At 47.9% G+C, this 25,688-nt stretch overlaps 3 protein-coding genes across 3 annotated transcripts; 1 reads left to right on the top strand and 2 right to left on the bottom strand.

Moving 5' to 3' along the window:
- NDUFB6 (NADH:ubiquinone oxidoreductase subunit B6) lies at nucleotides 1–2,782 on the bottom strand. Its single transcript, XM_030958224.1, has 4 exons — nucleotides 2,500–2,782; nucleotides 2,332–2,424; nucleotides 1,289–1,333; nucleotides 1–163 (listed from the first exon to the last, which is right to left on the bottom strand). The coding sequence occupies exons 1-4, from the start codon at nucleotides 2,677–2,679 to the stop codon at nucleotides 95–97; spliced, it is 387 nt and encodes a 128-aa protein (XP_030814084.1). The 5' UTR covers nucleotides 2,680–2,782; the 3' UTR covers nucleotides 1–94.
- Nucleotides 2,783–3,710: 928 nt separating this feature from the next.
- On the top strand, nucleotides 3,711–9,538 carry EEF2KMT (eukaryotic elongation factor 2 lysine methyltransferase). The gene is made up of 8 exons (XM_030958152.1): nucleotides 3,711–3,844; nucleotides 3,951–4,013; nucleotides 4,617–4,697; nucleotides 4,889–4,993; nucleotides 5,575–5,708; nucleotides 6,889–7,196; nucleotides 8,179–8,328; nucleotides 9,052–9,538. The coding sequence occupies exons 1-8, from the start codon at nucleotides 3,761–3,763 to the stop codon at nucleotides 9,150–9,152; spliced, it is 1,026 nt and encodes a 341-aa protein (XP_030814012.1). The 5' UTR covers nucleotides 3,711–3,760; the 3' UTR covers nucleotides 9,153–9,538.
- A 1,798-nt stretch (nucleotides 9,539–11,336) lies between these two features.
- Nucleotides 11,337–21,814, bottom strand: ALG1 (ALG1 chitobiosyldiphosphodolichol beta-mannosyltransferase). The gene is made up of 13 exons (XM_030958060.1): nucleotides 21,636–21,814; nucleotides 21,486–21,563; nucleotides 20,252–20,355; nucleotides 19,671–19,819; nucleotides 19,075–19,164; nucleotides 18,222–18,416; nucleotides 16,057–16,172; nucleotides 15,144–15,182; nucleotides 14,518–14,577; nucleotides 13,689–13,799; nucleotides 12,654–12,768; nucleotides 11,867–11,942; nucleotides 11,337–11,542 (listed from the first exon to the last, which is right to left on the bottom strand). Exons 1-13 carry the CDS (start codon nucleotides 21,697–21,699, stop codon nucleotides 11,408–11,410), a joined length of 1,332 nt encoding a protein of 443 aa, XP_030813920.1. The 5' UTR covers nucleotides 21,700–21,814; the 3' UTR covers nucleotides 11,337–11,407.
- Nucleotides 21,815–25,688: the final 3,874 nt, after the last annotated feature.

The following is a 25,688-nucleotide window of genomic DNA, read 5'->3' as shown; positions in this document are numbered from 1 at the left end:
TGAGACAATGCACAATGAAGACTCTTTTATGGAAGAGACACAGCAGGTGCAACTCTGGCCATGTTCACCCACAGAGGAAATCAGCTCCTGGCCATCAGTGGTGCCTGTGGTGCTCATCTTTCAGGGGTGGCATGATCTCTCCAGTCTCTAAAATCCTGTCCCCCTGTGGGATGAGAGCGTGGTGAGCATTCCCTGTGGCATCCAGACTCCCCCTGCACAGCCCAGTCCTTCAGGGAACCTGCAACTGTCCCCACTTCCAGGCAAGAATCTCACACAACTCACTCAGAACACTCTCATTCCCCCAACATCCCCAGAATGTTGGAGTAACATCACAGCAAAATTTCCTGGAGCCTGTACTTGCTTTACCCCTTGTTTTCACTACAGAACAGCAGCCACATATTTTGAGCCTGTTTTGTTTTAAAAATTACTTCTAGCACTGCATAATCCCCTCCAGCAGTGATCAGTGAGTCCAACCCCACGGCCCAGAGGCCATGGAGAGCCATGGAATTCCTCAAAAATCAACCTGCTGCCCCAGTGCCACTTGTTCCAGCTCCAGGCACAGTCTTGGCCTGCTGAGCTGACCTAACTCGACTCAAAAATGAGGCTGAAGACAGAGGCCAACAGCTTGACCTTCAGCATGTTGCTTGGGATGGTTGTTTGGGATGGAATGTTTTAGAATTTTATTTTAGATGGACCATGATTAGGAGGTGTTATGCCAAAAATGGGCAGCAGTCAGAAAGAGCAGAGCAGATCTTCTGTAGGAGTATTTGCCCTCTGACTTGTTAAACCAATCAGTAACAGCTCAGAGCAGCCTGGAAACAGAAAATACCAAGCATTGTGACACTCTCTGCTTCATGGAACTTGTCCCAAGCTGAGGTGACACAACTCTTTGGGGACACCTGAGTGTGGGGGACCTCCAGGGACTGGGACCAAGCCAGAACCAACATTCTCAGGGCTGGCAGTGAGGAGAAGCAGAGCCACTCCTGTGTGATTCCATGTGTTAATAATCACTGGGGCTTGGAACACCCATTCCCAAAGGGAATGCTTGTATTTTCCACCCAGGATGGGCAGCATCAGCCAGGTTCTACAGAGGAGGTAACACTGAAACAGGGACTGAGACAAGATTAAAGTGCCCAAACCCACTATCCCTGTGTTGCCCACAGGACCCAGCACATCCCCTAAGAAAGCTGTCACTGGACATTTCCCAGGTGCTGCACAAAGCTCCCTGGAAACCCCTTCCTGTCAGTGTGACACAGCTGGAAGACAAGACAGGCCATGAGAGACTTACTGGGAATATCCGTGGGTTGGTCATGACCACCCCGTGCGGCGATTTCTGGAAGCAGGGGGAGAACACAGGGAAGGGGCAAAGAGAACAGTGTTACTTGGAGGAAGCACAAAGGGTGTTCAAAATGGGCACCACTACCCTTCCAAGATACAAACTGTGATAAGAACAAGTTCTGTTAAACCTTCCAACTCAGAGAAATACCTGAGGCTGCAGCAGTCACACCTGCCAGGGAGGGCAGGGCTGGCCCCTTTCCCTCCCCACACCAACTGCTGCCCTGGTTATTCCCAGGGCTGTTCCTGCAGGACAGGAACAATTCAGACACAGCTTTCCTGTGATCAGGAGAAGCTGGGCACTACCATAAATCATGAAATGGTTTTGGTTGGAAGGAGCCTTAACCCTTCCACTGCCCCAGGCTGCTCCAAGCCCTGCCCAGCCTGGCCTTGGGCACTGCCAGGGATCCAGGGGCAGCCCCAGCTGCTCTGGGCACCCTGTGCCAGGGCCTGCCCACCCTCACAGGGAACAATTCCCAATTCCCAATATCCCATCCATCCCTGCCCTCTGGCAGTGGGAGCCATTCCCTGTGTCCTGTCCCTCCATCCCTTGTCCCCAGTCCCTCTCCAGCTCTCCTGGAGCCCCTTTAGGCCCTGGCAGGGGCTCTGAGGTGTCCCTGGAGCCTTCTCCTCTCCAGGTGAGCACCCCCAGCTCTGCCAGCCTGGCTCCAGAGGGGCTCCATCCTTGGGGCATCTCCATGGGCTCCTCTGGACTCTCTCCAGCAGCTCCAGGTCCTGCTGCTGTTGGCCCCAGGGCTGGGGCAGCTCTGCAGCTGAGGCCTCACAAGGGTCATTCTTTGAGATGAAGTATCACACTAAATTTATATATAAGTGCTACCCCAGCAAGGCAACACAAGCGGTGAACAGGCCACAGGGAATAACCTTCATCTGCAGCCGAATGTGAGCAGCATCCTCCACACCCGCTGTGGCACCACTCCCGCTCCATCCCCCCGGCCCTTCCCGGCCATTCCCTGCCCCCGGCGGGCCCGCACGCACCCGGACATGGTACTTCACGAAGTAGGTGATGGCCCAGGCGGGGAGCAGCACCCGCAGCAGGACGAAGCGGCCGCCCTGGTAGAACGTGTGCACCTGCGGGCACAGGGGCGGTCAGGCGGGGCCAGCGGCCCGGGCGAGGCCGCGCGGTGCCCGCGTCCCGCCGCTCACCTGCTGCCGCCAGGGATCCCCGGGCCGCAGGAAGCGCTCCCAGAAGGCGGCCACGGGCCCGAGCCGCTGCGGCGGCAGGACGGGCTCCCGCGGGCTCAGCTCCTGGTCCCGCAGCCAGCGGCGCCGCAGGGCGCGGAGCTGCTGCACCCGCAGCCTCTCATCCTGCGCGGAGCCGCTCATGGCGCCTCAGCCCGCCCGGGCCGCTCGCTCCGCCCCGGTTCGGTTCGCTCCGGTCCCGTTCGGCCCCGCTCGGGCACCGTGTCCTTCGCGGCGGCGCGCGGCGGTGACGTCACGGGGCGCGCAGTGGTGACGCGCCAGGCAAGGCCGCCGAGGTGGCGGCTCTGCCGTGAGGGGAACCCGGGAACCGGGAGGGGCTGGGGAAAGGACAGCGGGGGTAGTCAGCTGGGGCCTCTTCCAATGCCCACAGGGAGCTGACGGGACAGAAGGGACGAGTGTACTTTACAACAGTATGGAGGGACAGGACACGGAATAGTTCCCCACTGCCAGAGGGCAGGGATGGATGGGATATTGGGAATTAGGAATTGTTCCCTGGGAGGGTGGGCAGGCCCTGGCACAGGGTGCCCAGAGCAGCTGTGGCTGCCCCTGCATCCCTGGCAGTGCCCAAGGCCAGGCTGGGCGGGGCTTGGAGCACCTGGGACAGTGGGAGGTGTCCCTGCCATGGCAGGGGTGGGATGGGATGGTCCCTAATGACCCTTCCCAACCAAACCATGCTATGATCCCTCTGATTCCATTATTCCAATATTCTGTGTTTGTGTATTTCCATGTTTCCAGTGATTCCACGATTCCATAATTACAACGTTTCCACGGTTCTTGTGATCCCAATCATTCATTGATCCAGTGATTCCACGTTTCCCCGATTACTGTATTCCCCCCATCCCGGCTTGTGATTCCCCGATCCCGCTGTGTGTTCCCTCGATCTTGGTGTCTATTTCCCCTATCCCGGTGTGTGTTTTCCCCCATCCCGGTGTGTATTTCCCCCGGTGTTCATTTCCTCGATCCCGGTGTGTGTTTTCCCCCATCCCGGTGCTTCCCCGCTCTCTCAGTTCCCGCTCGGGCAGCGGGGCCGTGGCGCCCCCTCGCGGCCCGGGCAGCTCTGTGGCGGAGCCGTGTCCGGGGGCCGCGGGTTCGATCCCCGCTCGGGCGCTCCGGGCTCCGGGCCTGTGGGGCGGTGCCGCTCCGCCCTCGGGGCGGCTCCTGCTCCGGGACCCGCGGCCTGCCCGGCCGTGTGTGCTCCGGGGCCATGGCCGAGCCGTGCCCGGGGCTGGCCCTGCGCTTCCAGCGCCGCTTCCTGGCGGCGCGGCCGCTCCGCTCGCTGCCCTGGCCGGTACGGAGGGTCTGGGACGCGGGGAGGCGGCACCGCGGCCTCATCTATTTATTTATTTATTTATTTATCTATCTATTTATTTATTTATTTATTTATCCTGTTCTAGGAACTCGAACAAAGCCTGCGCACCGCGCCGGACGCCGCGCTGCTGGCTGATATTCTGCACAAGGTGAGGGACGGCTCGGAGTCGCCCCCGTGCCGTCACCGGGGTGTCCCAAATCCGCCGGAATTGCTCAGAAGTACGGAGATCGGTGATCCGGTGTCGTGGTGTTTCGTTAGGCCCCGCAGAACCGCGGATTTCCTTCTTTGCCCGGTATTTGGGTGTTCTTAGATCAAAACTGAGACCCGCGTGCCAGAGCACTGGTGTGAATGGCTCCGGGATGTTCAGGATACAGGGAATGGGGGTGCTAAACTGTCCCTGCGGATGGAGAGCACAAATCAGGCAGCAAACCAAAACGGAAAGAAGGAAGAGAAGAGCAGAAGAAGGAGGAGAGTAAACTGGATTATTTTCATTTTATTTTCCTCTTTGCTCTATTGAAAAGTGATACTTTTGTTGCCACCAAAAGTAAGAAATCTGTGACCACAGTTATGTAAACTCACAAACCTGTCAGAAATCATCCCATTTCAGTTTCTGGCTTAGAATCTCTTGTACAGACTAAATTCCAAAGCATTTCATGGCACCCAGACCCAATTAATTGCCCTCCTGTAGTCCTTGGTGCCTTTCCTAAACCCTGCCCTGGGTAATTGGTTTCCATGGCTCTTCTCATTGTAGACAGTTCTTCACCCTCTGTGTGTGAAATATCCCCCTTCGGCCAAGTACAGGAGGTGCTTCCTGACTGAGCTCATCAAAAAGGTATCTCTTGCTTTTCAGCTTATTTTTCACTTGTTCTTCTCTTTTTTTTTTTCCCTTTAGAATACCTGATGTAAAAACCAACCACAACATTCAGTGCAAATTCACTGTACTAAAATGGGGCTTAGAGTGCAGTTGTTTTCTCTTTCATGACAGTGTGATGCTCAGAGCTGCCCTGTTCTCCTCCCCCACAGCTTGAATCCACAGCAGCTGAACCCCTGGATGAACTCTATGAGGCACTGGCAGATGTTCTAAAAGAAGAAGAAGAATCTACTCACTGTTACAAAAACTACTTACTGGTAAAAATTGACTCTGCACTGTTCTAAACCACATTTACTCACCCAAATGAAGCAATAATTTGCTTTAAAAACACCAACCTTTATTGTAAATGCAGGGTGCCTCAACAAAGGCAGAAATGATGCATCTGACTCCATGTTCTCAGAAGGCTAATTTATTACTTTATTATACTATATTATATTAAAGAATACAGGAAGGGTACTTACAGAATGCTGAAAAGATAATAATGAAAACTCTTGACTCTTTCCAGAGTCCTGACACAGCTTGGCCCTGTTTGGCCAGAGTGAAAACAACTCACAGCAGAATCCAATCAGGCCTGTGGTTTTCCAAACACATTCCACATGAGCACAACACAGGAGAAGCAAATGAGATAAGAATTGTTTTCCTTTTCTCTGAGGCCTCTCTCACTGCCTTTCAGCTTCCCAGGAGAAAAACCCTGGGCGAAGGAATTTTTTCAGAGAATGTGAATGCCACACACCCTGAAGCCTGGAGTGCTTCCTGCCTTTTTCCAGGTGCTCTTGTTGATTGTAAACTCTCAATCATGGCCTGTGCTGATGCATCTTTGCCTCCCTGTGTCCCACAGCCCTCGGGGGACTGCGTGAGCCTCTGCGAGAGCACAGCGCTGATCTCCGGGGGCACCACGGGGCTCCTCACCTGGGAGGCTGCCCTGCACCTGGCCCAGTGGGCCCTGCAGAACCCCAGCCTCTTCAGGGGCAGGTATGGCAGCAGCAGGGCTGCACCGAAGAGCTGTGATCCTGCAGGATCACACCATGCTTTGGCTGGGAAGGGACATCATTCCATGGGCAGGGACACCTCCCACTGTCCCAGGCTGCTGCAACCCCTGCCCATCCTGCCTTGGGCACTGCCAGGGATGCAGGGGCAGCCACAGCTGCTCTGGGCACCCTGTGCCAGGGCCTGCCCACCCTCCCAGGGAACAATTCCTAATTCCCAATATCCCATCCATCCCTGCCCTCTGGCAGTGGAACCCATTCCCTGTGTCCTGTCCCTCCATCCCTTGTCCCCAGTCCCTCTCCAGCTCTCCTGGAGCCCCTTCAGGCCCTGGCAGGGCTCTGAGGTGTCCCTGGAGCCTTCTCCTCTCCAGGTGAGCACCCCCAGCTCTGCCAGCCTGGCTCCAGCCCTTTGATACTGTGAACTACACAACTGTAATTTAATAACAGAAATATTTAATAACAGACTATGCACCCAAAATAACTGAAATTAGAGCCTTTTGCTGCTGAGTAATTGCTGCTCTTGTCTGTTCTGCCAAACTTTAACCCAGGAGAGGGCCTGGTTTAAGACCTGGTTTGGGATCAAATCCTTGCACTGTGCAGTCTGACCTGCTCTGTGAGGTCAGCTGTTCAGTTTTCAGTAATTTCACTAACAACCTTCACCTCATGATGGGATGTACCAAGGATTATCTGTGTTAGATTAGTGTGCAGCTCTGATCACATAATTTCCAGTTTATTTATAAACAGTCAAGATGAGTAAGGAGTTTTGAGGAAGGATAATTTAATAATAATTAAGCTCACAGGGGAAGGAACTGTGCTGCTCAGTGTTTGTTTCTCTCCACTGACTAAAAACTGGAGAGCCAGCTCAGGTGGAAACAACTGTGCTGCAGATGGCCAAAGCCAGGTGGGAATGTCTCTCCTCCCTCTGGTGGGAATGCTTTGTGCCTTACAGAAATCAGCATTTCAGCTAATTAATTTTATGCTGACAATTCCACTGTCAGTTATTCCCAACTCTCCAGTTGCTTGGGACAAAGGTTAGATTGTGGATGTTTCACTCAAAAATTATTGTAATTATCTGGAACTGATTTTACCTTTAATTATATTTAGAATATTTTGATTTCTAACTCAGTGCTGAGTCCTGATAGTACTTTTTACTCCATTACCCTCAGGACAATCCTGGAATTGGGGAGTGGGATTGGCTTCACTGGAATTGCCATCTGCAAGAGCTGCCAGCCCAGGACGTTCATATTCAGTGACTGCCACCCCCGTGTTCTCAGACAGCTGGGGGAGAACCTGCAGCTGAACGGCCTCACCCCGGAGCCTGACGTGACCTGGAGCATCCAAACAGAGTCCCAAGGACAGGAGGGGGAAGGACAGAGTTTCCAAACCCCAAAAGTGATTGTGGCTGAGCTTGACTGGGGCTCAGTGACAGAAAAACAGCTGCTGGCTCTCAGAGCTGACGTTGTCATTGCAGCAGGTACTGCACACACAGGGAGCAGGGGTGGGCAGGGCTCAGTGACCCCAGCAGCCTCTTGAGGAGTAACAGAATAACAACAGCCAGCTACAGGCTGTATTTGGACCTGTCTGTGTATAAATTCAGAGGGAGTTTTATTAAAAATCCAGTCATGGAAAATCTAGTGGCAGTAGGATGATGGTGGTGATACCCAGTGAGAGCAGAATGTCTCAGCTGTAGGACTTAAACCCTGGTTTGGAGCTGTGCAAAGAAAAACCTGAGAATCCAGGTGCAAAAATTACTTTGGCGTCTCAGGTATCACAGGATACAGAGAATGGGAATTGTATAAAATGAAGTCGCTGCATGGTACCTAATGGCAGTAACACTGCTCAGTGCCCAAACCAGCCCCAGCTGCACTCTGAGGGCAAGAGCTGAGGGGCACTGACACCTCTGTTATTGCTGTTACTCACTGCAGTCCTTAGCACACTGCAGCATGATAACTGCAGTAGAGCACAGTCCTGCACACACCTGTGTAGCAAACCTGCACACCTGCACACACCTGTGCAGGAAACCTGCACACCTGCACACCTCTGTGCAGGAAACAGCCCCCTGAGCATCAGCATTCCGCTGCCCTTGGTGTTCCCTGACCTCTCACCACCATTTCTGCTCTCCAGGGAATGACTCCAGATGAAAACATCTGCAAGTCCTTGGCAGCAGCCTCTAAACCCCTCATTTCTAACAAGGCAGGTTTGTTTTGCCAAGGGCAGTGGGAACAGAGCACCAACACTCAGTGGTTCTGCTGCCTCCCTTAGGATGGGCTTAAATAAAATATCTGACAATCCATTTACAAAAAGGAGCACTGATTTTTAGTGATGAGGGCATAGCCCATAAAATATCAATATTCTCCTGCACTGTGAAGATTTTATTTCTGCTTTGCAGTTTTTATTCTGGTTTTTGCTCAATTCTCAATAAATATTGTATGTTTCTTTTTTTTTTTTTTTTGTAGATGTGGTGTATGATCCTGAGATAATTTTAGCCCTCATTGGGATGCTACAGAAACTCTCCACCTCCAGAGCAGACAGGAAAGCTCCTGAGGTGTTCATTGCCTCCACAATCCGAAATCCAGACACGTATCAGCTGTTCCAGGCTAAGCTGGGTGGGTGCCTGTTCCATCCAGTGTTCAATAGTTCTGCCTTTTTGCCTTTCCCCATTACTTGTTCTGTGGTAAAGAGGAGCAGGAGCATTGTCCAAGGGCAGGATCTTATCCTAGAGCTGGATTTAGGAGCAGTAGCTTTTACCCATGGATTTCAGCAGGAGCTTGGAACTCACCTTTGGGTACATCCTGGCTATCACAGCTCACATCTGTGAGGGATGATTTGTAATCTGGTGCCCATAGGAAAGTAAAAAGAGGTTTAAGGTTAAAGGAGGGAGCCATCAGTGCTGCACTGTCAGTGGTAACACCTGAGATGCAGCCTAAACCCTTTATCTTATCTTACTTGTTCCTTGACCTGACTCTATTTTCACCTTTTCTCTTTTGACAAAAACCCCCAACTAGAGATTAAATAAAATAGATTTGGGGATTTTTCTTCATATAAACTTCTAAAGCCTATCTTTTGCAGTGTCAGCTGGTGTTCACCACCTGGACCTGATGATCCCTGTGGCTTCCTTCAGCTCAGGATATTCTGGGAAATTCTGGTTAATTCACAAAGTGGCACTGACTGTTCAGCAGAGGCATTAATGGGATTTTTACAAAAACACTCATAAGCATTTGCCTGTCAATCACAGCATGCTAAAGATCTCTTCTTACAGAACTTGTCATGCAACTTTTGCTCTTCATTTTATTAGGCATAAATATGATTCTCAGTGTTTCTCTTCACAGATAAAGCTGGGATCAGGTGGCAGGTGATTCCAGCCCACAGCAGCTGTAATTTTCTCTATGATGTGCAGCCAGATGTAACTATTCTACAGCTATTTATATAAGCTTGGCAGACAGAACTGGAATTTTGAGACCAACAGGAGCTGTGTCAGCCCTGTAACAAGATTATCCTGAATTCTGGAAAGGAGGTTCTGAGGATACAGCTGGACACATGGACACATGGAGTCCTTCCTCTAATTCCCAGCACAGATCCAAGCCTGCAGCTGCCCCTGGGAAGTGACTGAACCTCAGGCAACAGAAACCAAAAAGCCCCAATCATACTTCATTTGGATTCTGTAGAAGACAGCAGAATTCAAGCAGGGTTTTTTTCCAGCTGTGTTGTGATTTGTAAGTATTGGGGGCAACCTGCAGATCACAGGGTGAGGATCTCCCACAGACAAGGGAGCAAAGCAATGTTTAGAGTAATCAATGGGCTTTGTTTGTAAAACCAGCTGTAATAATCTACTCTGGTGTTTTATCTCTGTGTACACTTGCAGTTGGGGTTGGCTTAAAAACCCCCAATAAACAGTGAGCAGTTCCTGTAGTTGTGGCCCAGGATGACTCTGCTGCAAATCAGGTGCATCTTTACTCTGCAGTGATGATGAGTCCCTTTCTCTCACAGGACTGCCACTTCCACAGTGGCTGCTGGGAATCCAGGCAGGGCTGGCAATGAAAAAGGAACCACTCTCCACAGCAGTGTTCCAGGTATCCTGCAAAAAGGACTGAGCTCCCCTGCTCTGCAACTTCCCGTCATCCATTCATCCCTCTCCTGTTGGGCAGCATTGGTCCTGAAGCACAAAAATCAAAGTGATGCTCATTCTTCTCTTTTAGCTTCCTTTGCTCTACTAAAAACTACTTAAAATTAAATTTAAAAACTTCAACCTCCTCCTTCTGTAGCAATGGAGAGAAAAATGATGATACCTAACTTGAGACCTGAAGAATCTTCTTATTCTTCAAGCTTAAGGAGACCATAACTGCTGGGATCAAGCAGAAATAACCCCAGCCCAGGTTTTGGCTCCCTGTCCCCAAAAAGAACTCAAAGGTGTTATTTCCAGAGTAAACACAAACTGGCAGCCCACACAGGAGCTCCTTTATCTCCCCTTACACAAAATTCAAGACAAAGGTTCTGTATAGAGCTCATTTTGGATCTAAGAAGTTCTGTTATATGAAGAGGAAACCTCTCTAAAGCCTTTGGCATTACTGTTTAATTAGAGAAGTGCCTAATTTATCTCCATGTGCACAGGAATGGCCAAACCTCTAGACAGGATTTTTACTGAAAACAGGAAATAAACACTAAAAAATTGCCAAATCAATCTTTATGGATCATTCTTCAATTCATAAGCTGGACGTTTTGCCAAATTCTTGCAGTAAAGCAACTTGACCCTATTTTCACCTTTTCTCTTTTGACAAAAGCAGACATTCAGTAGTTGCTCAGAGTTTAAAACTGCTGGTGCAGAGCCCAGTGCTCACCTCCCAGCCTGAAGCAGGAGCTCTGAGGAGCAGTAAACACAGTCCAAGCCAAGTTACCAATGACTGACATCTGTTTTATCATCAAAAGGGTGATGAAAAAAATCTTGTAAGCATTAGGCTTGCATGTGAATACTGAGCTTAATACAAAGCTGAAGGCTGTACCTGAGTAAGCACTCACAAAGCAAAGTGCCTTTTGACTAAGTTATACATACTTTGGGGTTTATTTTTCCCTTTTCTGTCCCTCTGTTCAAGAAGAGAAGAATTTTAAGTTCTTTCCCAAGGTAAATGGGGACTTTCATTTCAGAGTACAGGGACAACACTGCAAGCTCTGCTTTGCTCTAAGTGCCCAGTAAAGCTGTCACACCCCAGTGCTGTGCTTCCACACCCTTGCACACATTGTCAAAAGGAAACTCAACTTGGAAACAAAATGGTTCTGTCCCAGTAAATCCACACAGGAGGATATTCAGTGCTTGGGCAATTAGTGGCCATCAATTTGACCAGATTAAATGAAACAATTCCAATGAAAAGCATCTGCCATGTGCCAAAGAAACCATACCCAAATCACCTACTGAAGTGCTGACTGTACAGGAGGTGAAGCTGGTCATAGTTTCTATCTGTATTCAGGGATCTTCACCAAAAAGGGCCCTTCAAGCAGCACAGGTTCTCACACAACAAACAGCTCAGCACCTTCAGCACCTCCTACTCACCCAGGAAGCTGAAACTGTACAGGAAGAGTTAGAGAGCCAAGAAAAGGAGTTAGAAACTGTAAGTGCAGACAATACAAAATCTTTATTCACCGTTTCCCAAATCCCTGCAGCTGCAGGAATGTGTCTGACACCTCCTTCCCCAGTCACTCCCCGTTGCCCAGCAAGGGAAGGACAGTCTGGTCCCAGCTCTGGTCCCAGCGCGGCTGCCGGGACTCTCGCAGGTTCTCTCGGAAGCTGTGAAGTTTCCCTTCCAGGCTTGGGAAATCCAAGAAAAGCATCTGTAATTTAACAAACAAAACCACAGAAAAATAACTATCATGTTCCATTTCAGGCTCATTCCAGCCTCCCCAGTGTTAATCCACAACTACAGCTGCAGTTCTGGGGTCTGGCCCCATGAAGAGAGAACAAGGAGAGAATTTGAAATGCTTTTGCCAGCTTCAGGTTCACATTCACACAGAAGTGAGGCAAACAATGCTCACCAGGCCAGGCCAGCCTTGTGAGACTGCAAAACACACAGGTGATGTTAGATCTGAAAGGGCTGCTCACACAGTGACACCTCTGGGGTTATTTCTGGGGGGAAAGAAATCAGTCAGAGCCTTTACCTTCAGCTGCTTTGCAAGTTCCTGTGAGTCCCTGAATATCAGCCCATTCTCATTGTGCTTCACCAGTTCATGTAAACTGTGAAAAAAGCCACAAAAGGAGAACTGAGCCAAAAAGCAGCGAGTGGGACGTTTGCAGTGCTGCACAGTGACATCCAAACGACCAGACCAGGGTATCTGTATCATTATGGCCCCACACCTGACATCATGGAGTCAAACAGGCAGTGTTAAACAGCTAAAGACTTCTTCTCCTTTCTATGTCAGATTAAATCTACCACAACTGTACCAAAGGGCCCTCATTCTGTCTTTGTGCCACTTATCTGGACATCCATTAAAAACCAGGGCAATTATCTACTTTCAAACTAGATTTTTTTTCCACAAGGAAAATCTGTCCATGATCTATCATGAAATCTTCACAGGAATTTATCTTCTTTTATAAAGCTACTGTTTTCCCAAAGGACCAGAAATACCAAGAATGCCCATGCATACACTCAGCCTTTCAGAGAACAGGTGTGTCTATGCAGAAGAAAGATTCTTTTAAAATTAAAGATATGGAAACAATGGAATACAGGGATTTTTTAGGGCAAGTGCTTGCATCAAATGCTCCTAATTTTGTGGAAACTAGTATTAACTTTTAAACTAAAACCAACCTTGATTTCTATCTTATTTAATTTTAAAATTAGCAAAATACAGGGATCTCATTGAATTCCTGCAGTAGCTGCTAAACTCTGGCTTTGTAAAAATATTGTTTTATGTGATTGCCTTGAGCTGTAACAGAATAAGCTCTTACCATTCAAAATGTATTGCACACACAGGTAAACAGCAGCCAAACATATCCACCACCTTCATGGGCAAATCCAAACCACTGGAGGATTTATGGAGACACACCCCCAGGTCTGCTGAGCCTGAAATCCAACACAACACAGTCTGAACTCTCTGAAAGCAGCTCCTCTGTCCTCCTGCAAACCTTCATTTTCCTGCTGCTTTGGATGGTGCAAGTGAAACTTCCAATTACCCAGACACAATTTCAAGCAATCAGGGAAAAGAATAAAGTACAGGGTGTTTTGGGACTCAGAATTAGTTATGTTTTAGAAAAATAGTCAGTGCATGTTAAAGGGGATTTTGAAGTTTTATGTATCTTAAAACAGCCTTTCTGCCTCTTAATCTGCTAAAAATGGGTAAGTAAAGGAAAACCCCATCACAACCCCATCAGTACACACTGTGAGCTCACTAGTGACCTCTCCCAGCTGAAGTCAGCTCAAACAGAGGAACTGTAGTGTGATTTTACAGACACTATGTTAATTTTTTTAAAAAGGACCAAATAAACAGTGTTTCACAGCCACATAAATTGTCAGGCTCTAACCCTGCAGAAAGAAGATCACATTGAATATATATTTTATAACTCTATTACTCCCCCTTTATGCTGTTGCAATGAAGATCCTGACGGAATAACATTCCAATGACATGTTAATTTAGAATTTCAGCTACTTTTGGTTGCTCAGCCAACAACATTTTCATTTCATTTACTGGAGTGACCCTGAAGGTAAAGTAGAACATCCACAGGCACCTGTATTTCAGCACAGCTGGAAGAAACAAAGAGTGCCAAGAGCAGGCTGAAACAGCACAGCTACTTCTTGGGAAACAGGGAAAAGCCAGCCAGAGGAATTTCCAACAATTCTTTGCTGGAATGAGTCAAATCCATGAATATCCTGTCACTAACCAGCAATATTCCTGACTATGTTCTCCAAGTCTGCATCAGCCCCCTGCAACTGTGCTGAGCTGTTTCCCACACATCCTCAAGCCTTTTCCATCCCCCACTGTTTACCAAGCAGAAGAGGGTAATCCTCAGCCTCCAGCCATGGCGTACAGATCTGGATATGCTTCAAGTGCAGCTTTTGGATCAGTCCATTGTAATAATCTTTTAGAGGTCCTTTACCTGTGTAAAACAGAAAGAAAATGTTTTATCAAGATGACTGAAAACAGTGTGGGCCTGTGAAATACAAGCTCCTGTTGGATCAGGTGCACAAACAATACAACATTTGTGGGACCCTAAAAAGACATGAAAAATCTTAAGTTCCCTTGAAAGGAATGTGCACGTGGACTTCTCTTACTCAGTATTTCAATTAGTTTCCCATCAATGTAGAATCATGCCATTTTTAAGGTTGGAAAAGCCCTCTCAGATCAAGCCCAACTGTTCCCCAGCACTGCCAGGGCCAACACTGACCCACACCTGAGTGCCACCACCCACAGGGCTTTCAATTCCCCCAGGGATGGTGAATCCATCCACCACTGCCCTGGGCAGCTGTGCCAGTGCCTGATAACCCTTTCCATGAAGGAATTCTCCCAGTATCCAGTCTAAGCCTCCCCTAGCACAGCTCAGGCTGCTTTCCCTGACATTGCTTTTGCAGCATCATCTCAACATTGCCCTTAGATTGTTTTTCATGCAGAGCTGGAGCAGACAGGAAGGCTCTTTAAGGATGTGCCATAATTGGTGGATGGTGCAATAACTCAGCTATAAATCACTGTCCTGATAACCAGACACAAAGGCAACAGTCCCCCTCCCTCCCACCAGCAACAGAAGAGCCAGCACAGAACAAAAGTGACAACTAAACCTTCTGTTGGCACTGGAAGAATTGTAACACAAACATTCTCACCTGTTATCACACACACCAAAGCTGGAAGCTCAGCTCCCTCCTCGATAAACCTCTCATAATCTGGAGAAGATAAACACTGGTCAGAGCTGACATATCTCAGGGTGCTTGGTTGAAGAGGGGTGACAGTGCATTAATTACTGAGCTTCCCACTACAAGCAATTTCCTTACAAGCATGCATGAGTAACACAGCAGTAAATCCAGCAATGTTAACATTTACAGACTCCTCCAGAAATAAATCAGGCTGTTTATGCATGAAGCATTTCTTCAACTGCTCCCCAGTCAGTTGCTTCAATAGATCAATTTGGAACTGCAGCTGCAAAGTCTACAAGATAAGACAAAGTATTCCCTCCCTTCCCATTAGCAGATACCTGTGGAGAGCAGATGTAATAGCTCAGAAAATAAAACTGCAGTTTAGGAACCAGTTAGAGATTTAACTCTCCCTGACAACTCCTCTAATTGAATTCAGATGTTGCACTGCTGTATTTCAATTACTAATCTGAAATTAGTGCTAATTAATCCATACAACTGCATTTTCACCTGAATATAGAAGCATTGCTCTTTAGCAAAACCCTTCTTAAGTGTCCAGAAGATCTTTGAAAGAGTGAGACCAATTCCTTCATACCAACCTTCTAAAGCTCTTAAAAGGACTGAGAAGTCTTCATCCTCTGAAAGAGAAGGCTTCATTAGTAACATTCATATTTCTACCATTTAAAATTTTTGACTTTAAATAACAATTGAGATTTCCTCACCTTCACCTACACAATTTAAACACATACCATGTACTCAAAGGTTAAGTACATAGTTTGTACTTAAAGGTTACTATTTACTAAAATGATCTATTAAAATTCCCCTAGTTTATTTTCATAAATAAAAGTCCATAACCATACACAGTATTTATCTCCCTTGTGGGCAACATGACAGATAAACCAGCTACAAATACTTCACATCTTTGAAGCTATCAAGTTAAAATTTTCTAGTTTCTAAAACTGAGAATTAAGTGTAAAAACTGCCCTGATTATTCAGAGATAAAGACAATCCTGCCCATGATTACTGGCAATGGATTTGTTTCCAGTCTTTGTTCCCTTCCTCATACATAGGGAAAAAGTGTACATAATTATGTAATAAACACCATCAGAAATCATGGAATCACAAATTGGTGTGGGTTGGATGGAACCTTAAAGCTCAGCTCATCCCAGCCCCCTGCCATGGGCAGAGGCACCTTCAGGGTGCTCAGTAAGGAGTAAATATTTGAGTTTCTCAATCTGTTTTACACCATGCAAGACGGTATGTCTAGAATGAAAGCTAAAAAAAAAACCAGGAAACCTCTTTTAATTATTCTTAAAGTTGAGCTCTATAATTAAAATCCAACTTCAAAAAAACCCCATTCATTTGTAGTATTATTTCAGTTACACAACATTTCGTTGCACCATACACACCTTGTCTTCAAATTCTCCCAGGAAAACAAAGGACAAGCACAACTTCAAGTGTGAGAAAGCACAAACACCCTACTTGACATGGAAAAGAGAAGTGATTCCCAACCTGTCCAGCTGGTGCTGCTGATGAGAAGGGCAGGCCGGCCCCTGGCCTTGAGCACAGTCCCGCTGCTGCCATCCCTCTGGGTGAAGGCCGAGCTGTCGGCACCGGGACTCCCAGCTCTGTACTATGGAAACACAACTTCCTGAGCACGAGCTGCACACAGCCAGCAACAGCAGGGAGCATTCTGCTGAGCTGGCACCAATTCCCACACATTTGGCTTCAGATTTGCTGCTCAACTTGTCTAGAAACAGAACGATTACATGACAGAAATACCAGGACAGGGCAGGCCATTTTTCCCTCTTTCCTGCTGCTACAGGCACAATTCCCCTTTCCAGCCAAATGTTTTCCTTCACAAGTTGAGCACAGTCAGCCTCCCTTTCCACAGTCTGTCTCACACTTACCACAGCATGGAGACCAACAGCACATGTACTCAACTAAACTCAGAACCTATGTTGCTTTGATTTTTTAAGATTTTCTAAGCTTTTTGATGTTTACATTCTTGTAACGAACTTTCTCACACACTTTTTGTAAATAACTTATTGTTTTGCATTCTTTTATAGAGGAAGAGAAATTTGATAGACTGTTAGTTTGTCCAGTGTCATTGGAGAGGTGGCACTTTCACCCTCCAATCCACTGTCACTTTTAGAAATCTATAAATGCTGGAGTCAGAAAATAAACTTTCCTTTTTTCACCTTGAGAACAGCAGTGTGTGTGCTCGTGTTGTTTCGTGTCCTCTAGTGACAAACCTACACATTCTGAGCTGGACATTTCCAAAAAATCCTCAGCATGCACTGTGGATTTCACTGCTTTTTCAGGCCTTAGTTTGGTGAAGTCAACTCCCTGGTACGTCTGCTACAGGTGACATCCTGCACTGCCAGAGGGAAGTGTTTCTTTAACCCTTGGACCAAGATGCTGAAGGCTGTGCACCATAATTAAGGAAGGGATGCTATTAAGGAAGCGTCCAAGCAGTGCAGTGGGGTCAGTGGGAGGCAGACATCTGCAGAGCTCCACCCAAGACACTCAGCACAGATTGCCTCAGTGCTGGTGCCAACTGCTTTAGAAACAAAACACCTCTAGTACCTGTGTCACCACAGCTCAATCCTCTCACCACCTGTGTCACCACAGCTCAATCATCTCATTTCTTCTGGCCTCTCTAGTGATAACTAATGTGTAGGAGAGACATTCTGTGCTGTTCTTGTGAGCCAGCAAAGGCCTCCTGAAGATAAAGGAAAGCCCCATATCTCTCCTGAGGAAGACACCAAGGTTGTCACCAAGGAGATGTGATGAAGGAGGGAAAGTTAAGAGATATGGACTCCAGCTGGCTCACAGAATGAGGTGGCTCCTTGGTCACCCACTGAGAACTTTTTTTCTTTCCTATAACCAATGGGCAGTGAATGTGCATGTTAAGTGAATGTAAATATCTTGAAAAAGTATAAAAGCAACATGTTGCTGTAATAAATCTCTCTTGCACCCTTCTGATGGAGTCGTGGTACTTTGTGCTGTGTTGTGCTCTATAATGACACTAAGGGCCCTCAGTGCCCCTGTGCCTGCTGGGGTCAGAACACCCCACACAGGATTTTGGTAACTACAGTGCCACAGCTCCATGTGCCCTGGGTAAGGATGCAGTGTTGGGGAAGATGAAACAGGAAAGCCTTATAAATATGATTGTCTGGCAAAAGATTTTGAGAATATAGAAACTATAAGTGAGACTGAAATGAAAGCAAGCTTTGAGATCCCTCAGTTACTGAACAACTGGAAAACAATGCTGTGGCCAGCTGAAGGTAATTCCCTTTTGATGAAACAACACCCTCTGTTTGCAGACAGCTCCAAGGGTCAGAGCAGACCCTACAGCTTGGCAGAAGGGGCCCAAAGAGGAGTTTTTAGGGTTTAAAATGTAACACAGTGTGGTAATGTAATGATTCTTATGGGCTGTATGTAAATGCTATAGGATTTGTATCTTGTACTAGATTGGTTGGTGAGAATTAGAATATTCAACACAGAATAAGATTTATTGTATTGTAATGGGAACCTCGCTCTCTTACCCCTTACTCTCTCACCCTCTCATCCTCTCTCCCCCTCTCTTCTCTCAGCCTGCTCTGAGCTGTGGCTGGCAGCTCCCAGCAGGGCCCTGCACCCAGGCCCTGTGCAATAAACCCCAAGTTCCTGACCTGGCTGCAGAGATCTCTGTCTCCATCCCGACTGTCCTGCCCCCAATGCTCCTACAATGCAGGGGCAGCTGCACTTGCACACACCGTGGTCTGAAGGGCTCGTAGTCCTTGGCAAGTTTCATGAACAAGTTGTGTTGGAGGTCTAATGGTGTTTCTTTAAAATAAGATGCTGGTCTGTCATACAACGTTACAGCCCTGGGAGGAAAGAAGTGTGCAGCTTAAATAAGATACAGATGTAACAACATGAACATGGTACAGTGGCAGGCTGCAACAATGTAATCAGAAAAAATTAACTACAAAACTAAAACATTAACCAAAAAAATAACTATACAGCAAAGTAATTCATTTTTTGACTCTTACAACTTCCTGTATTCCTGAAGTTTACTGGAACACACCAAGGTGGGCACAAGAAACAAAGAACCCTTTCTGGTGTGCTTATTCTAGGGGTGAAATGCACCTGTAAGAACTGCAGACATCACTGCCCTGATTTTCAAACTTACTCCTTAACTGCCCCTGATCTTGAAGCCCTCAAGATAAGTTCAGGCCAGAGTGATTGCTCAAACCCCAGTGATACCTGTCCCTCTCTGGCTCCACAGGCAGCCTGCAGCAAACTCCCATGGCTCCTGGACTGCCACCTCAGTCAGTGGGGTGTGCTAGTTCAGAAGGATGATGAAGACTCCTGAATGCCCACACCACACCGGCCCATCACAAAACTGAGCTGATGTGTTTCAGTGGTGATGCATGAGCTCAGGAGAGCTGCTTTTGGAAGATCCCTCTGAATCCTGAATCCTCAGGGATCTGCTCTGTCATTTACTTAGCACATACACACACTAAATTGAGGCACATGACTTACTTTATCTTGAAATTCACCCAGAGATCTTTCTTCATGGCATCAGTGACACACAGGTTATAGTCAGACAAGCGCCCAAAAAGCTTTTCATACCTGACAAAAATGAAATATCAGTCAGAAACCACAGGCAGGCAATTGCAGCAACTGCTCCCAGTGCCCATGCTTGATGAAAGCCAAACAAAACCCAAAGAAACCCAACTGCCCCCAGAACTGAAATGTGATTGTCAATTTTTGATGGACTCCTATTCTCCAAAGCCTTTAAAGCCTTTAACTACACAAAACCAATTCTATTCAGCAAGGAGCTGTTCAAAGAAGAGCTGGAGTGTAAAGCAGCATTAGAGAATAAAAAACCCAGGACATATAAAGAAATTCCAACAACAAGATCAACATTTGCATAGGTTTTATGCAACATTTGCATAAAAGCAACTTGCCTAATTCCTGCAGCCCCCTCCCATGTGTTCAACAAAGCAGCTGCAGAACAGAAACCAACAGCAAAGCCCAGAAACCCCTCCCTGTGCCAATCACATCCTCCCCACTGGCCTCCATTCTGAATTCACCGAGGCACATCAGTTATAGAGAGCAGAAATGAGTGCACAAACCATTTTGCAACCAGGACCAGTGGGTGGCTCCTCCCGTGACTCAGGCTCATGATGCTGTACCCATAGTTGTGCCAATCAATGATGAGTTTGCTCCCCCACCACAGCCCTGCCACCCAGGCAACAGCTATACTGGGTAAGCCTGGGGGATTCTGCTCAAAAACAAAACCAAAATAGCATCAGCTGTGACCAAGTGACAAACACAAAGCAAATACCAGAAGCAAAAATCAAATTGAAGTTGCATCACCTTAAAGGAGCTTCATGAACAGACTGTTTGTATTCACTTATGAACACTGGCAGGTACTTCAAATTTAACCCTGGATCAAGATCAAAATTCCCTTCCAATAAACACACCAATACTTCCAGTAAGATTTATTCTTTACTGCCACCCATGGCAATGAAGTTTGAAAGCACAAGAACTAACAGGAAGAGAAAACTTGACTTGTTAACAGACCAATCCAAGTTTAGGGCCAAAAAATAGCTGCATACGGGTTTACACCAGTGATGAAACCAGCTCAGCTCTGACATAATTAACTCTGTGAAGCATTTATTTGTACTGAAATTAGCCCCAACACAAAACATACCTGAAGGAGAATATAGGATGGCTGATCTATCCTCAGCAATGTGTACAGTAACTGCACTGACTGCACGAGCACCTTTAGGACATACTGCAAAAGCTTTGGTCCCACTGCAGTGTGACAGAAAAACAGGTAAGAGAATTACAGCCCTCCCCACAGAAATGTGAACATCAGAACCAGCCAGCTCTGCAGAGACAGGGGCAGAATAACATGAAAATGGACTTTACTAACAACCTGGGTGAGTGATTGGTGCACCCTCAGCAAGTTTGGAGATGGCACCAAGCTGGGTGAGAGTGTCAATGTGCTGGAGGGTGGGAAGGCTCTGCAGAGGGATCAGGACAGGCTGGATCACTCCAAGGCAGACACTGAGGGGCTGGAGCATGTCCAGGGAAGGGAACAGAGCTGGGAAGGGGCTCAGCCTGGAGCAAAGGAGGCTCAGGGGGCCCTTGTGGCTCTGCACAGCTCCTGACAGGAGGGCACAGCCGGGGGGTCGGGCTCTGCTCCCAGGGAACAGGGACAGGAGGAGAGGGAATGGCCTCAAGCTGTGCCAGGGGAGGTTTAGGTTGGATACTGGAAACATTTCTTCATGGAAAGGGTGGTCAGGCACTGCCCATGGCAGTGGAGGGTCCCCATCCTTGGAGGGGTTTAAAGACATGGATGTGGCACTTGGGGACATGGGTCAGAGGTGGCCTTGGCAGTGCTGGGAGAATGGTTGAACTCGATGTTCTTAGAGGGCTTTTCCAACCTTTGTGATTTTATTCTATGATCACTATAAAGCCATGCAATATCTTGTGGTCCCTACAAATTCTCATTCTGTATTTTGTATGGAAAGAAATCCTACTCATGGAATGATTCGAGTTGGAAAAGACCTTAAGGCTCATCTCATCCCACCTCTGCCATGGCAGGGACACCTTCCACTATCCCAGGTCACTCCAAGCCCTGTCCAGCCTGGCCTTGGGCACTGCCAGGGATACAAGGGCAGCCACAGCTTCTCTGAGCAACAGGGGTAAGCACAAGGTGGGGGAGAAAGAGGTAGAATGAAAATCATGTCCACATTTCACTGTGCACGTGAACAGCACCAATGTACAGGCAGTGTTTAACTCCAGGGCTCCTGTTTACAGAGAAAGGCAGAGCAGGGTGGGAGCCGGCCGTGCGGCGGGGCTGGGCCCGCACACGCTGAGGGCTCTTCACGCTCCCCCGTCCCCCCGCAGCCTCGGCTCCCGGCCCAGCCCTCACGCACCTCGCAGCCCGCTCAGCTCCGCCACGGGCACCAGCCGGATGTTCTCGGAGCGCAGCACGTCCCGGTGCGGCCGGCTCTCTGCGGGGGGAGAGCCCGGTCAGCGGCGCGGCCGCCCCGCCCGGCCCCGCGGCCCCGCCGCCCCTCACTCACGGAGGTACCCCAGCAGAGCGACCTCGCGCCCGTGCCGGGCCAGCGCCAAGGCGTGGTACTGCATGCGCGGGCTGCGGCCCACGTCCCCCAGCACGGCCACGCACACCCGGCCCGCGCCGCCCGCCCGCCGCCGCCGCCAGAGCAGCAGGAGCAGCAGAGCCGCCACCACCGCCCACAGCGCCGGCCACAGCCCCGGCCACGGCCCCGCTGCCGCCATCTTGGAGCGCCCCGGCGGGAAGGGCGCGCCGCGAGCGCCCCCTGGCGGGGCGGAGGTGCCGCTCTGAGGGGACCCGGCCGGGCCGCGGCACCGGCAATTACCGAGAGAATGGTTCATTAATTACCGAGTGAATGGTTCATTGATTGCAGCATAGACGGGGCTTCATTAATTACAGCGGCACTGGACACTCGTCCGCATTGTGGGGTTTCCTCGTCCATTTTAGAGCATCTCGAATGTCGGGATCTCTAGCTTGTCACAGTGACCCCGAGAAGAGTTTGAAAGTCTCTTTTCCCAGCCTGGCGCTTGAAGAAGGAGTCAGGGCTCTTCATTTCTCAGTCTCAAGGTTGTTTATTGTATCTTATCTATAAAATTCTTTTTCTCCTGTCCTGCCGAGGTCTGTCCAGCAGGACAGTTCCAGGCACTCTGCCTGCCCCTGGGGAGGTGTCATGTCTTTATTCTAAAAACTACGTGTACAATATTTACAATTACTTTCCAATACCTATCACCTATGTTAGACAGTGAGCTTCTACTCTAAACCAATCTGTAAGTGCCAACATCACAGCAGAAAATGGAGGCCAAGAGGAAGAAGGAGAAAGGCTGGACATGCCCAGTTCCCTCCATCTTGCCTCCTGAACTCCCATACCAGAAATCCCAAAATCTACTTTTTCACCCCATGATAACTTCACTATTATTCTGCTTAAACTGTTGTGGCTTGGTGGTCTTCATCTAAGGTTGGTAATTTGCTCCACGGGTCATAATCAAACCCACAGGTGTTCTGGGCTCCATGCCAGGGTCTCTGAGCCCCCTGGCAGGGGTCTTGGCCGTCCTGGACAGCCAGAGGGATGTCCTGGGTTCCCAAACTCAAAGTCAGGGTTGATTTCAGTGCAGCCCCATTACCATCCAAAGCTTGTGCTTTTCCTTAGTTTGAATTCAGCTAAACTCTAACCAGCCCTTCTCTGGATCTGAGTTAACACTCTGCATATTTCTGTGCTATCCCTCACTTTGTTATCTCAATCCCTGATCCTGCTAGGTACTAAATCCTTTCAACATCTGCATCCCGCTGGTTTCTCATATGTGTACCTAATAAACAATTTCCATCTGTTTTCAGCTTGCAGATCTCTGTTTTCTGGTGGAAATACAGAACAAACAGAAGCCTGATGACAGAAGCATTTGCCACGTTACCTTGGCACCATGGAAGTGACTGAACACCATGTTGAAAAAATCATTAATTTGTACAAAAGTTTAAAACTAAGTCAGTTGTACTGGCCAAATGTGGTATTTTCTGAGGCCCCATAAAAAGGAGGAAATGATGAATCTGACTCCATGTTCTTAGAAGGTTAATTTATTATTTTATGATCTATATTATATTAAAGAATGCTATACTAAATTATAGTAAAGAATACTAAAAAATAGAGAAAGGATACAGACAGAAGGTTAAAAGATAATAATGAAAAACTTGTGACTCTCACCAGAGCCCCAACACAGCTGGATGGTGATTGGTCATTCAGTAAAAACAATTCACATGAAACCAATGAAACAACCACCTGCTGGTAAACAATGTCAAACACACATTCCAAAGCAGCAAAACACAGGAGAAGCAAATGAGATAATATTGTTTCCTTTTTCTCTGAGGCTTTTCAGCTTCCCAGGAGAAGAATCCTGGGCAAGGGGATTTTTCCAGAAAATATGATGGTGACAGGCCAAGAATCCAATAGGATTGTCACACAATGCAGAGAGCAAATGGTATTTCTTCACTACAAACAGGGATAACGACACAAATTAAAGATGCTGGTGACCAGAGACAGGACTGGCTGGAGCTGTGCCAGGGCAGGTTTAGGTTGGATATCAGGAAAGGCTCTTCCCCCAGAGGGTGCTGGCACTGCCCACGGAATGGGCACAGCCCCGAGGCTGCCAGAGCTCCAGGAGTGTTTGGACAGCGCTGCCAGGGATGCCCAGGGTGGGATTGTTGGGGGGTCTGTGCAGGGCCAGGAGCTGCCCTTGATGATCCCTGTGAGACTCCGCCCAACCAGGCAATGTCGCAATTCCACGATTCTCTCTGCAGACCCTTGTGGCTCCCCATCTGAATGGTATCCTGCTGTTCCAGTGAAACAGCAAGTAGGCAGTAACAATGAAACCATTGTTCCCTTTTAAAACATATAACTAATTACAAGCGTGGGCAGACTGGTTCCGCAACAAAATAAAGCCTGCAATGTTTGTTCAAAGATTCTGCTTAGATTGCATGTTTTTCTACTGACAAAACATGGAATCACAGAATCTTCTGAGTGGAAAGGGACCCAAAGGAATCATCCAGCCCAGCTGCTGTCCCTGCACAGACCCCCCAACAACCCCACCCTGGGCATCCCTGGCAGCGCTGTCCAAACTCTCCTGGAGCTCTGGCAGCCTCGGGGCTGTGCCCATTCCCTGGGGAGCCAAGGTTTCCTCAGGAAATGCCCCACATCCCCTCCTGCTGTTACACACATCCATTCCAAGCTGCAGGAGGTCTGATCTTGTGGGAATCCCTCCTTTCAGTCCCTCCTATCTCACCTGACAGCTCCTTGCTTGTGCCATTTTAATGCAAAATGCAAATTGCTTTTCTGTTTACCTCCTTGAGTAAAATGCAAATATCCTGCCTGCAATGGAACAAGGGACTAATGGATTCTTGCATGCTATCAGGCATAACACCCCAACTCCATACAGCTGTATTTTCTGACAGGTTATCAAAGTACTTAAAATTACAAGTGTTTCAGCTTTAGGGATGCAGTGACTTTTAGATTATGAAGGTAGAGTTGCAATAATAGGCCTTTTGACCTATGTAATCTTCAGAGTACTTAGCTGGAGGAAGATAAATAAGGTGCAGTCATCACTTCTGGCTGAGGCTCTGAGAACAGGGATGCACTTTAGAGAAATGCATTTTCAGAGACTACTTATCTCTGCCTAGAGAATTTTTCATATGTATTGAACAGCAGTTCTCTTTTACAAAAGCCTTTTCCTGTCTCTTCTTCCTGACCATTTCTGAAAGTTTGGAAATGCTGTTTGCACTTACCCTAGAAATAGTCTGTTTAAGCTCCATGCCCCATCCTCCTGCCCTTGATGGACTGCTGTGAGTGCAATAAACAGAGACAGAGCAGCCAAAATCCCTCTCACAAATGGAACTTCTCTCATCCCAGAAGTCTCCAATTCAAATGTCTCAAGCAAATCTCATGAGAGCCTGCTGCTACTCTGGTTACTCTTATAGCCACATGATCTATGTAGTTGGAACCTTTTAAAATCCACCTTTTTTTAAAATTTTTTTTATTTGCACTGGAAAAATAACATGGAATATTCCAGTAACAAATATTTGCACCAGTCACACCTGCACTGTGGAGTACAATCCTCACAAACTCACCATGACTCCAAAGGGCTGCGAGCACTGGCACTGTGCTGTATCATGAGGGATAAATTATGGCCATTTTTAACAGCAAGGCAATTTGCTTCTTGTTTTTTTCTCTTTTTGCTCCGTTTCTAAAGCACAACCCCTGGCACAGTGGAGGTGAAAGGAGCTGGCTGCAGAATAGGCTCAATTTGGAAGCTATTCCAGGTGGCCTGAAATGCCACTGCAGGTGTCCCAGCACTGAGCCCACAGCCAGGTCTGGTGCTGCTGGGACACCCCTGGGCATTGCCTTGGAGATGGAAAACCTTTGGTGTTTGAAGGGAGGACTGACCCTAATGTTCCTTTAACAAGCCCCATGCTCTAAAATACTAAATTAATGTTATTGTTTAGTACCTGCACCTGCTTTACCTCATCTAATGTCAGCTGTTTCCCATAAACTTTTGACCAAGCCTTCCAGCCTTCCTGT

The sequence above is a fragment of the Camarhynchus parvulus genome, chromosome 14, assembly GCF_901933205.1.
Source record: "Camarhynchus parvulus chromosome 14, STF_HiC, whole genome shotgun sequence".
NCBI lineage: Eukaryota > Metazoa > Chordata > Aves > Passeriformes > Thraupidae > Camarhynchus > Camarhynchus parvulus.
The sequence above is the reverse complement of the archived record's forward strand: the minus strand, read 5'-3'. Positions and strand labels throughout refer to the sequence as shown.